Genomic DNA, 12,933 nt, shown 5'->3' on the forward strand with positions numbered 1-12,933 from the left:
TGGTGAGTCAGAGGCTTTGGTGGCTCATGTCCTGTGGTGAGTTTGGTAGCAGGAAAGTAATTTTCACCTGTAATTAGGAGTTGGTCAGTTTTTAAATATTTTATTTCTTGTGTTGACAGATTTCATTAACTACCTTGGCATTAGTACATAACACATGAGAAATAGCAAAGTGTTGAAAACAAATATTTATCAGGAGTGTGTATGTGTGTTATGTATTTCTGTGCATACTTGTGTGCTTATACATTCCCTCTGTTTATTTTGATTGGAACATAATGTCAGAATAACATGAAAAACCTGAATCATGTGGTTTTGCTTCTGAGGCTGCCATACTTGTCTGCAATAGTGGTGACCTTTGGGTTTTGCTTATAAATCAGAGTGTGTGTATTTGTCAGCTTTTGGAAAATGGAACTGGATAGCTCCATGAAAGAATAATAATAAACACATGTTGATTATTTCTGCTGGGAAAAATAGTTAATATATTATTATTAAAAAATTAAGTTTATCCACCTATATTTGTTCACTTATTTAGGGCTGTTTTATTCCATTTTGTTTTAAAGCGTCCAAGTATTTGAAGAAACATCTATTAAATTTTCATTTATTTATTTATTTATTTATTTAAGCAATGCTGGGAATTGAATCCAAAGTTGCTTTACCACTGAAGCTATATCTCCAACCCTTTTTACTTTTTATTTTGAGACAGGGTCTTAATAGTTGGCCAGGCTAGCCTCAAACAAGTAAATTTCCTGCCTCAGCCTCTCAAGTTGCTGGGGATTATAGGCATGTGCCAATGTATATGCTTTCTTTACTTTTAGATTGGCAGTGAAAGCATATTTATAGCTCCAGTGGTGGTAATGATGGCTGTTAGTCACTGTTATTTATCATAGCTATCATGGATATTATTGTTGTTAGTATGGACCCTGGGATAAGACTACTTGGGATCAGATACTGACTGTAACTGTGTGAGTTGGGTAGGTGAGTCAGCTGTTCTGGGCATCAGTTTCTTCATCTGAAAAACTGGAATATTAATAGTTGCCACTAACAAATAGTTTGAGGATTAACTTATTACAGTGCTTTATAAGAGTAAGTGTATATTATTACTGTCATTGCCATTCTTTTTACCTTGAAACTTTGGTACTGGCCTTTTCTACTTTTCTTTTTTTGGGGGGGTGGGGTAGTGGTGGTGGTACTATAGATTGAATCCAGAGCTAGCCTTGTGCACGGTAGGTAAACACTCTACTACTAAGTCACATCCTCAGACCCTTCCTCTCCAAAAAATTTTTTTGAATCAGGGTCTCACTAAGTTTTTTATGCTGGCCCCCAACTTGTTATTACCCCTGCTTCAGCCTCCTGAGTAGGTGGGATTACAGGTGTGCCTCCATGTTCAGCTGGTCTCATGCTTTTTGATACTGCTGTATTTGTGCTAGCCTTTCTGTGAGATCTATAGGACAAGTGTGTGCTAATAATTAATGAAGTGTTTGGCAAGCTTTCTAATGGATTGGCAAGAGTTCTAAAAACAGCCAAGTCTTCATTTACTGTTTTATAGCCAGGGTCAATAAAAAATGCTCTCACAGTTACAGATGGTTCAGGGGGCCTTCCTTAGCTTGGAAACTGAAAGTTTTCACTGTCAATTTTAAATAAGCTGAAAGAGAAAGAATTTCAAAGGTAGAGGGGATGAAAGAAGATTTTAAAGTTCTTGCTCTAAAAATAGTGGTTTTTCAACCCTAGCCACACAGTGAAATCACCTGAGGTGATATAACTTGTGGCAATGGAAAAACACCACCATCACCATCATCTAAAAGCAAACATTTTTGAACCCACTAATTTGAATATAGTAACAAAGTAATTGAAATGTTCAGGAATTTAATACTTATTTTAGTTAATAGGTTGGTTTGGTGTTAGTTTCTTATTTGCTTATGTTTGTTGAAGTTTCCTATGTGATTCAAATGTCATGTTTGGATCCAGTTTCTAGGACATGATACCTAATTTTATTATTTGATTCATTATGAAGATTTACAGTTATCTCCTTGTTTTGATGAAATATTGTTGGTTAGATCTGTGACTTATCAGGTGTCAAAAGCAGTAAAATAAGGTTCTTTTAAGATTTCCTTCACAAAGAAATGGCTTTTGCCTGTGTCTGTGTTTAGAGATAACATAAATTGGATGGACCACAGAGACATAATTATTTTACCACATGTAATGGTGTATTCTTGCTTTAGTCTTCCAAGGTTCTAGTATTTTAATACTAAGCATCTTCTTAGACCTGAGATATTATTCTTAATTTTCTGTAAATATAGACTCATGTATTTTATGTAAGTAAAATTTTCATGGATTTTGTTAAAGTTTATTAAGGGTCGTGTGAGGGACTTATAGCATACATGGACACCTCAAGGAAAAGTTCTAAAGGTTAGGGTGGCAGGGCTAAGAGGTCATAGTTTCCACGCATATTCTGTGTTGATCCCGATTTTTTTTTTTTTAAGTTGGAGAAATGGAAGTAAAGGGGTTGAGTGATTAATATCTTAGAATGCTTTGAAGTGAAAAGTGTTCTTAATTTAGAAGGATTGTATTTTAGTTCTTTTGGATAGAAATGTTGCAAATATAATTTATAAATATATATAATTTAAAAATATATTTCATTGAATAACAGATATTGTTCATTAGGGGGTTTTGAATAATGTTATGGTTTAGCTTCCAATGCAAACATCTATGGAAATGTTTATTCCACAGCTGATGGACATATTTACTTTTACTATATTTCCCCACATATTTTTAATAGCTATGATCAGTAAGTTAATAGCCCACATCTTTGTTTGTTTTATTTTTTTTTGGTGCCAGGGGTTGAACTTAGGGGTACTCTACCACTGAACCATATCCCCAGCCCTAGTTTGTATTGTATTTAGAGACAGGGTTTTACTGAGTTGCTTAGTGCCTTGCCATTGCTGAGGCTGGCATTGAACTCGTGATGCTCCTGTCTCAGCCTCCCAAGCCGCTGGGATTACAGGTGTGTGCCACTGTGCCCGGCTTAGCCTACATATTTTTAAAAAAATTAATTAAAAATTTTTTTTTCTACTACTGGGGTTGTGGCTCAGTAGTAGAGCTCTTGCCTAGCACATGTGGGGGCCCTGGTTTTGATCCTCAGTACCACATAATAATAAATAAATAATAAAAAAATAATAAAAAATTGGCTTTGTTGTTATCATACTATGGCTAATAAATACAGTGATGTGTACCTTCTTTATTTATTGGCATATTTGCAAGTGTGAACTTAAATTCTGATTTTTCAGTAACTTAAGTTGATTGAAGTCTAATAGCACTAAAACTAAAAGACACCAAACTTGTATTTTATTTATTTTTTCTTTTGCTGCTTATTTGTTTCTCAAATTGCCAATGCTTTTCAAAGTTCTGATTGAGCCAAGCCTCAAGAGAAAGTGAGCTGACCTTGGATCCATGCTCTTGTGTCCTAAACATTAGATAGGATAGAATAATGGGAGTTAATGACTAGGGAATAATAAACTTTTGCAAATGGTAAATAACAACCAACCTTTTAAGTCATAATGAGGGAAAAGGGAGTTCTCTTTCTCATACTTGTTATGATCTGTGGGCCAGGGAGAGGGGCTGTGGTTAAAAACATATGGATCTTGCAGTCTGTTCTTTATATACAAGGAGAATCTTTGCCACTGAATCTGAATTTGTACACTTCTTTGCTCTTGAATTCTGTGTTCATTTTTTCATTGCTTATCACACTTGTAAATTTTGAAGTTATTTGTTTATGAACACTTGAAGGGGTAGTAGTCATTTTCTTTGTCTTATTGTTGACAATTGTTAGGATGCTAGGAGGTGATGATCTAAAATGTATATGGAAGACATGATTAATGCTAAAAAGGAGAGTAAGACAATGGCTGGGCATGGTGGTACACGCCTATAATCTCAGTGGCTCAGGAGGCTAAGACAGGAGGATCATGAGTTCAAAGCCAGCCTCAGCAACTGAGTGAGGTCCTAGCAACTCAATGAGACCTTGTCTCTAAATAAAATACAAAACAGGGCTGGGGATGTGTCTCAGTGGCTGAGTGCCTCTGAGTTCAGTCCCCGTACCACCACCACCAAAATACCAAATCAAACCAAAACAACAAAACCACCACCACAACAAAGCACAATACAGTGAGAAATACAATTAGTTTGTCCCTACACTCTTTTCTTGGATGGGAAGCATATTCTGGAAATCTGTCTACTTGTTCTTCCAGATTAGTGGAGTCTGACCTGATATGTTCTTACCATCTGTGATGACTGGATCAATTATTCTCCCCTTTAAACACATACTAACATTGGATGGATAGTCATTGTGCTAATGACCTTTGTGGTATTACATAACCACTTATCGATTCTTCGTTGTTTATGATATGATTCTGTGGGATTCTTCTCCCCAGGGGCAGGCTGGCTTTTGTAGGCCAGTTCCATTGAAAGAAAGAAGTATCCACTGCCTGGTTTGCTTGGGGAGTCTATGATGACCTTTAATTTTCTTTTTTTTTTTTTTTTTCATGTATAAGTTTTTTTTTCCTCTTTTTTTAAAAAAATTTTTATTATTGCTTGTTCAAAACATTACATAGTTCTTGACATATCATATTTCATACATTTGATTCAAGTGGGTTATGAACTCCCATTTTTACTCCGTATATAGATTGCAGAATCACATCGGTTACACATCCACTGTTTTACATATTGCCATACCAGTGTCTGATGTATTCTGTTGCCTTTTCTATCCTCTACTATCCCCCCTCCCCTCCCCTCCCCTCCCATCTTCTCTCTCTACCCCATCTACTGTAATTCATTTCTCCCCCTTGTTTTTTTTCCCCCTTTCCCCTCACTTCCTTTTATATGTAATTTTGTATAACAATGAGGGTCTCCTTCCATTACCTTTAATTTTCTTTCAAGTTACTTCAGAAGTGTTTATAGATTTTCAGGTGACTTGGATTTGGGAGGTGGGTAGCTAGTGTTATTTATTTAATGCATTGTGATTGGAATCTGCTTTCTGTCATTTATGAGATTTTCTTTATGGCTCAGTAACTGATCCTTTTAATAAATGTTTCTTTAGAAAGAATATTTATATCTACTTCTGGGACTGGTTCCATAATACTAAACTTCTTTAATTTTATTGAAACTCTTGGGACTACTCAGAGTGTACCTTTTCTGACCCCTGGCCTGTTCTACCTTTTAATTCTACCTTCAGAGCCCACAGGGGCTAGGTAGATGAGAGGAGGGGGATTGGGAGCAGCAGAGCTAGCGGGAGGAGGGATGACAATCCAAGGGCCAACTATTACTGGTACTTGCTTGGAGCAATTGTGGTTTTTGTTTTGTTTTTAAAGAGATAGTTTTGCTATGTTGTCCAGGCTAGCTTGAACTTCTATACTTAAGCCATCCATCTGCTTCACCTACTTACTCACTTTGTCCTTCCTACTAGCTGGAACCATGGGTAAACTCTACCACACTTGGCTCTTGGAGTGTTTTGATAGTTAGTTCATCCTTCCCCTGAATGAAATAGTTTCCTTCTTTTCCTTTTTAAATTGTTACTATTAAAGGAATTGCCTGTTTAAGGGACCACCCCACCTCTGGCCCGCACCACCCCAGCTTTTGGTTGTTCTTGACTGCTCAAGTTCTTCAATTTAATGGAGTTCATTTTAGAAGAATTTAGTCTGTGATAAAGGATGATAAAGCATAACTTTGGCTCTGCATGTTAACCTCTGGAGAATGGTCTGGAGGGGAGATTGCCCACACACCCCATCCCCCTAATTTTCTGGAATATGATATCACTCTGGCCTTTGATTGTGTTTGAATGGTACATGGTGATGATGAGTCCAGGCCTGGAGCCAGATTGCCTGTGTTTGACTCCTGTCTCCAATGCTTATTAGCTGTATGACTATGGGCAGATTACTGAAGCAATCTCTATTTTGGTTTATTCATCTGTTAAACTTGAAATAGTACCTACTGTGTAGGGTTGTTGTAGATATTAATCAAAATGTAATATGTGTAAGTGTTTAGAATAGTACATAGTAAGTATACTAACTCTGTTCAATAAATGTACGCTTATTATCATTATTCCATCTGGCAAGTGGTTAGCCTGGTTCTCATTTGTTTATGACATGCCAGTTTGCATAAATAAAGGATAAACTCCAATTGCCTGACATTAAAAAGGATCTAAATGTTAACTGCTTGAATTTTTTGACTTGCTAAATGAATGAATCTCTTGATTGTTATTGCAGTAACCACAAACATTAATTGTTGTTACTGCTTAAATGTTGATTTACTCTCAGAAAGGCTATCATTTATAGATGTTTTGTAATTCTTATGTGCTGTGTTTAAGGAGTTCTCCATGTGAGCGATCTGATTTTTAGGTTTTATGAAAGTTATATCAAAAGTTTCAATTTTCCCTGAAGATTTTAACCTTTAACTAATACCCCGTTTAATAAGCTTTTTCTTATTCCCTTTACAGCATCAAAACTCCATTCAGTTTCAGGATCTGGAGTCTGGACCATGGTGGTCCTGTGCATGTAATTAGATACTGGTTAAGACTATATACACTTATATTCATAAGCAGCTGTATTTAGTTTTTGCTTATTTATTTATTTTAAACACCTGATCAGGTAGCACTTAAAGAGAAAACTTGATCTGACTATGTTTGGTTCTTATGGTCCCAAGCTAGATTTTAAAAATGATTCATTTTAGGAGCACAGAATAAGTATATATTATGCCTTAAATCCAAAGTATTTGATTATAAGTATATTAAGCCACTGGGAACCTTTGGGGGGTTGGGGGTAGAGTGAAACTCACTGTTAACAATTACCAAATTTACAACTTGTTTATGCTGAGAGTAGTGGTGATACCTTCAAATGCATTTATTATTCCTTGTTCCCTAATATCCTTTGGAAAAGATCTGTTTTCCTTTCAGCTAGGTTTAACCTTAGCAGTCAGTGTTTTGGGGGGAATTGTCTATGAGGTCCAGGGTGGCTTGATTAGTTCTCTGTCACTTGGGTTGTGGGATATGGGTAGGGGATGGGAGTTAATGGAGCTAGTCATGTGGATCATGTGTAAAACAGGCCTAGGCTGGTTTCCATTCCGCTCTACTGGGGCTCTTGGTTGTAAGGTGGGTTCTAGATGATGTAGCATTCTCCTTCAGAGAGCAGATGGCCTACGCTGTGAAGCCACTGTATAGGATTTACTGGAAGATTGACAACTGAGAATGGTTGTTAGTGACCGGCCAAACACTGTTAAAATCCTTCTGAAGTAGTACAAAGGGAACTTGGGTGTATGGCTAGAGACCTGGGCATTGTGCCCAGCTCCATAGTTCATTCATTGTGTTCATCTCAATGACTGTGCCTGCTTTTCTTATTGAAAAATGAAGAATAACCATGCTACCTGCTTACCTCAAAAGATGTTCTGAGGATTAATGAGTTAATTGCCTTGGATAAAGGCAGCAGAGCCTATGTGGGTCATAATTTCATTGCCTCTCCAGTGATGCTCCAGTTTGGGGAAATAAAATAGTAGAAAAGATAGGAGTGGATTTGGTTGTCTGTAGCTCAATCGTGTATTTCAAATCCAATTGTAGGTCAGATTCCTTTCTAGCTGGAGAATTTTAATTAACCTAAAATTTCTTACATTTTTTTTTAAACCAAGCCAAATGTCTGACCTGCTGTTTGTTTTAAAAAAGAACAGATGTCTATTCTGAGAACATATTAATAAAGACGTTAGTAGTTTTTTCCCAATGTAAGGGAAAAAGGTGGATCAAAAGAGAGTGTAGATGAAGGGAATTTGCTCTTATTTTCCTACTACTGGTGTGCTCTTTTTTGTTTTTATTTTTACTTATTTGTTTTTGGACCTAGAATTGAACCCAGGGGCACATTACCACTGTGCCAAATCTCCATCCCTTTTTATTTTTAAGATTTAAATTTTTTTAAATTTATATCACTAAGTTGCTTAGGGCCTTGCTAAGTTGCTGAGATTGGATTTGAACTTGTGATCCTTTTGCCTCAGCCACTGGGATTACAGGTATGTGCCACCATACCGTTTAGTGTGCTCTTTTTTAGAGAGTTGTTATTTTTCTTTCTTTCTTTTTTTTTTGGGGGGGGGGGGGTTTCAAGTGTCTTTGACAAAGAAACTTCATAAAAATCAAGCAAAAACAAAACAAAATAAGAACACACACAATAATTGCTTTAAATATCAAGAGTGTCAGCATGAAATTAAAATGGATAGACTGACATTTCTGCTTTGAATTTTTTTAGTAAAACTAATTTAAACCAACAGTGAAAACTTCTGGCTTTACCTTATGAGGAAGAATTTGACATTTTTCAGTGTTTTTGGATTTACGGGTATTGACATCAGGGTTATTTTTTTTGTTGTTGTTAAAATTTGCTTCAAACTTCTAATGGCTCTTGGGATTTTAGTCAATCTTTGGTTGCAGAATAGCAACCAGAGTCAATTGTGTTGGTGCATTATAGTTTTCAGAGTCAAGATCTCTGAAATAGTGTATATGTTATCCCCTCCCCCTATGTGTAACTGTTAAAAAGAACACTATTGTCATGTGAATTCTTATTCTTTTGAGCTTGCTTTTGAAGTAAATTTCGCAGAGAATTCCTGTTACTTAGAAATTGATGACAGACTTACACCATTTCCTTTTTTTTTCTTAGACGTTCCAACCTCAGAGCAGCCTGAACTGTTCCTAAAGAAACTTCAGCAGTGCTGTGTCATTTTTGACTTCATGGACACGCTATCTGATCTTAAAATGAAAGAATACAAGCGCTCCACTCTTAATGAACTGGTGGACTACATTACAATAAGCAGAGGCTGTTTGACAGAGCAGACTTACCCTGAAGTAGTTAGAATGGTGAGTTTCTTTTTTTCGCCGCTGACACTTTTAAGCATCTTCCATAGCGACTCACAAATGTATTTATTACAGAGTGAGGTCACTGGAGGTTACCTCCACAAATGAGAACCAACGTTCTGAGAGCTAAGCAAAAGTAGTCGGCACAATACTAGAATCTGAAGAGCATGATTTCATAAGGATGAAATCCAGAACTTTTCAACTACAACAGCATTGAAGGAATCAGTGACTTCAAAATATGAAGCCAAGATTGCCAGGGTATTATTGGATTTCTGGCCTTTCAAAAGGAAAAGACACAGGAGAGTCAACCCAAGTTTTAGATCTGTGTTTGAAAAATATTCAAGCCTGTTGGATGTCTTTCTTTTTTTCTCATCCTCATTCATTGTGGTATATTTGAAATGGCTTTACACTTAATAAAAATTGTGATTGTAGGGCTGGGGATGTGGCTCAAGCGGTAACGCTCTTGCCTAGCATGTGCCAGGCGCTGGGTTCCATCCTCAGCACCACATACAAATAAAATAAAGATATTGTGTCCACCAAAACCTGAAAAATAAATATTTCAAAAAAATTGTGATTGTAGACTCTAGTACAACCCTCTCTTGGCTTTAGAACTAATCATTCTCTTTATAGTCTCCTTGAAATCAGGGGTGATTCCTTTCACGATTTTAGGACATTGTGTTACACTTTGTATGTTTATTAGGAATTATAGGAAGAAACCTTAGTATAATGTGAGTAATTATATTCTTATTGTATCAGTAGTTATATTAGTTTTTCAAAAGTTGAGCCAAAATATGATTGTTAGATTTCTTTTGGAAGATTGCCTTCCTTGACGTCTCAGAAGATCTTGGATCTAGAAACGTGCTATTTGGTGGTCGGTGGAATGGAGGGTAAGGCTGGTGTGTTGACTTGTGAAATTAACCTGTGGAGGTAACAGGTCAGTGCATCATTGTGAAGCCCATTAGGGGAATTGGCATGTTCTCATATACTACTGAACATCTATCTAGCTTCATTATTTAGGATTCAATATGAGCAAAAAAAGAGACATTTGTGATGGAGTAGATATAGTTAGAAATGATAATTCAGATCTGGGAAGGGGCTTGAATTATCTCAGCTTGAGAAACTGATGTATGAAGGTCATTTCAAAACTGCCAAATATGCCCCTCAGATCTATATATGAATGTATGTTGGAGTTGTTAATTTGCAAGGATATAGAGCTGCAGTGTTTTGTAAATTACTATCATTGTAGCTCTTGAGCAGTACTTCTCAACCTGGAGAAGTTTTACTTCATAGGGGACATTTGGCAACGTTGAGACGTTTTTGGTAGTCACAACCAGGGACAGCAAGTAGGAGGATGTGTTCAGTATCTAGTGGCTAGCAGTGCTACTAGAAGTCTTACAGGGCAGCCCACACAACTAAGAATTATCTGGTCCCAAATGTCAGTAGTTCCATTGTTGAGAATCCTGCTCTTGAGTATGCATGCAGGCTTTCTAAATCTCTTATCCTAATATTCAGGATTTTCTGTAGTCTCTTGCCTTCTGTAGAGCACAGTCCCTTTGTTTTATGTAGCAGTATCCTCAGTCAACAGATGTATATACTGTTTATAACTTTTTCCTAAATCTTCCCATTGATAATTTATGAATATATAAGCATATACAAGCATATTTGTATAAGTATTGTCAAATTTTGTAAGCACACAAGCGATGGTATAACACACACCTTTCCTGCATCTTGCTTTTTTCTCTTAGCAATATATAATATATATCATACATCTAAAGCTGCCATTTTTTTTTTTTTTTAAAGAGAGAGAGAGAGAGAGAGAGAATTTTTTAATATTTATTTTTTAGTTCTCGGCGGACACAACATCTTTGTTTGTATGTGGTGCTGAGGATCGAACCTGGGACGCATGCATGCCAGGCGAGCGCGCTACCTTGAGCCACATCCCCAGCCTATGCTGACATGTTTTTTTAACCACCTACACTATATTTCATTTTATGAATGTACCATATTATGAATATACCACTTTAACTAGTGCCCTATGAAGAAGCTCATAAACACGAGTTTGCCCTTGTATGAAAATATCTGTATATTTGTTTATTCATTTTTAAAGATTTTATTTTTTTTTGGGCAGTTTTATGATTACATAGAGGAATGTCCAGGGATTTCCCATATATCCCTGCCCCGCACAGGGATAGCTTCCCCCACCATAGTGGTACATTTTTTTTTTTTAAATATTTTTTTTAGTTGTAGTTGGACACAACACCTTTATTTTATTATTTGTTTAATGTGTTGCTGAGGATTGAACCCAGTGCCTTGCATGTGCTAGGCAAGGACTCTACTGCTGAGCTACAATCCCAGCCCCCATAGTGGTACATTTGTTATAATTGATGAAACTTGCACTGGCACACCATAATCACCCAGAGTCCATTGTTTAATTAGGATTCATACTTGGTATTATCTATTCTTTGTGTTTGGACCAATAACGTAATGACATGTATCTACCATTATATTATCATACAGAGTGTTTTCTCTGCCCTGAAAATCCACTGTGTTCTGCCTTTTCATTACCATCCCCACCCCCAACTCCTTGGCAACCACTGATCTTCTTTTACTATCTTCATAGTTTTGCCTTTTTCAGAGTGTTACATACTTGGAATCATACAGTATATACTCTTTTTAAATTGGCTTCCTTTACTTAGTAATATGCATTAAGTTTCCTTCATTTCTTTTCATTGCTTGATAGCTCATGCTTTTTATGTTGAATACTATTTCATTGTGGGGTGTACAACAGTTTATGTATTCACCTATGAAGGACAACTTGGTTGCTTCTACGTTTGGGCAGTTATGAATAAAACTTCTATGAACATCCACATGCATGCAGGCTTTTGTATAGCCATACGTTTTTCAACTCCTTTTTGAGTAAATAGCAAGGAGTGCAATTGCTGGATCTTATGGCAGCAATTATGTTTGGTTTTCTAAGAAACTGCCAAACTGTCTTTCAGAGTGGCTGCTCCGTTTTGCATTCCCAACCAGCAATGAGTGAGAGAGTTCCTGTTGCTCCACATCCTCTCCAGCATTTGGTGTTGATTTGTTTTTTAATAGCCTATTTTGGGCCCATCAAATATCCTTCAGCCCCTGCCTCCAATTCTCATTTTCCCTTCAAGGGCTTGTTTACAGTGCTGCCACTGTTTCAAAAGCCTAGTGTTTGCTTCTTCGTTGAAGTTCTCTGCTTCTTGGCAACCCACCCTTCTGGAATTTGTTTGTTTTATCCTTCCACACATTTATCTAGTTTTTCTAATTAGACTGCAAGTACTCCTTGGGAAGAGCTGTGTCTTGCATACCTTTGTGGCTTCCATAATGCCTACTAGCCCAGGCCTAATTGAAATTTGTTGAATAAATTCCCTCTTAAAAAGCAAGCATTTCAGGCTCTCAAATTATGAGTAAGATATTGGATATCACTGGATTATATTCAGTTTTTAAACCCAGTATTTTGCATAATCCTAAAAATTATTTCAGTTTTATTAACCAGCTTGGCCTTAAACCAGCTTTAATATCCTAAGAGAGACTATTTTCTCATCTCCTTCATTCCCTTCTCCCCACCCCAAAAGACTCCTGTCTTTTGTGTGTGTTTTGAAATGTACTTGAATTCTGCCTTAGGAGGTCTTGAAATTGTAGTATGCGTATTGTTCTAAGGCATTAGAAAATTAGCTTTCTGTATGTTAGCTTAAGGTTCTCAGAAATACATTCATTTTTCATAGCAGATGACCTACAAAGTTATTAGTTAATAATTTTTATATGGTACTTAGACTGTCTGGGGGCATTTATACAAAAGGAGGTATTTGGAGAGAGTAGAAAGAGAAAGGACTTAGGAACCACACTGACCTGGGCTGAAGGGCCAGCTCTGCCTGTCTTGTACTTGCTTCATCACTGTGAGTGAGGGATTTTTATCTTTGGGGCCCTCAGTTTTTGTGTAGTGCTAGGAGTCCATAGGTTTGGGGGAAGGATGGTCACAGTCTCTCCCACTCACTTCATAAATATTCTACCTAAATAACATGCCTGTGCTTTGTTTG

General features: G+C 36.8%; 1 protein-coding gene across 2 annotated transcripts in view; it reads left to right on the forward strand.

Annotated features, from left to right (window-relative positions):
* Positions 1 to 12,933, forward strand: part of Ppp2r5e (protein phosphatase 2 regulatory subunit B'epsilon) — a 157,186-nt gene that overhangs the window by 71,106 nt on the left and 73,147 nt on the right. For both annotated transcript variants that reach the window (XM_027929450.3, XM_027929451.3), the window contains exon 3: positions 8,673 to 8,869. In XM_027929450.3, coding sequence (XP_027785251.1) covers positions 8,673 to 8,869 — 197 coding nt within the window. The remainder of the gene's footprint in view (positions 1 to 8,672; positions 8,870 to 12,933) is intronic.

Source organism: Marmota flaviventris, chromosome 2 (genome assembly GCF_047511675.1).
Source record: "Marmota flaviventris isolate mMarFla1 chromosome 2, mMarFla1.hap1, whole genome shotgun sequence".
Taxonomy (NCBI): Eukaryota; Metazoa; Chordata; class Mammalia; order Rodentia; family Sciuridae; genus Marmota; species Marmota flaviventris.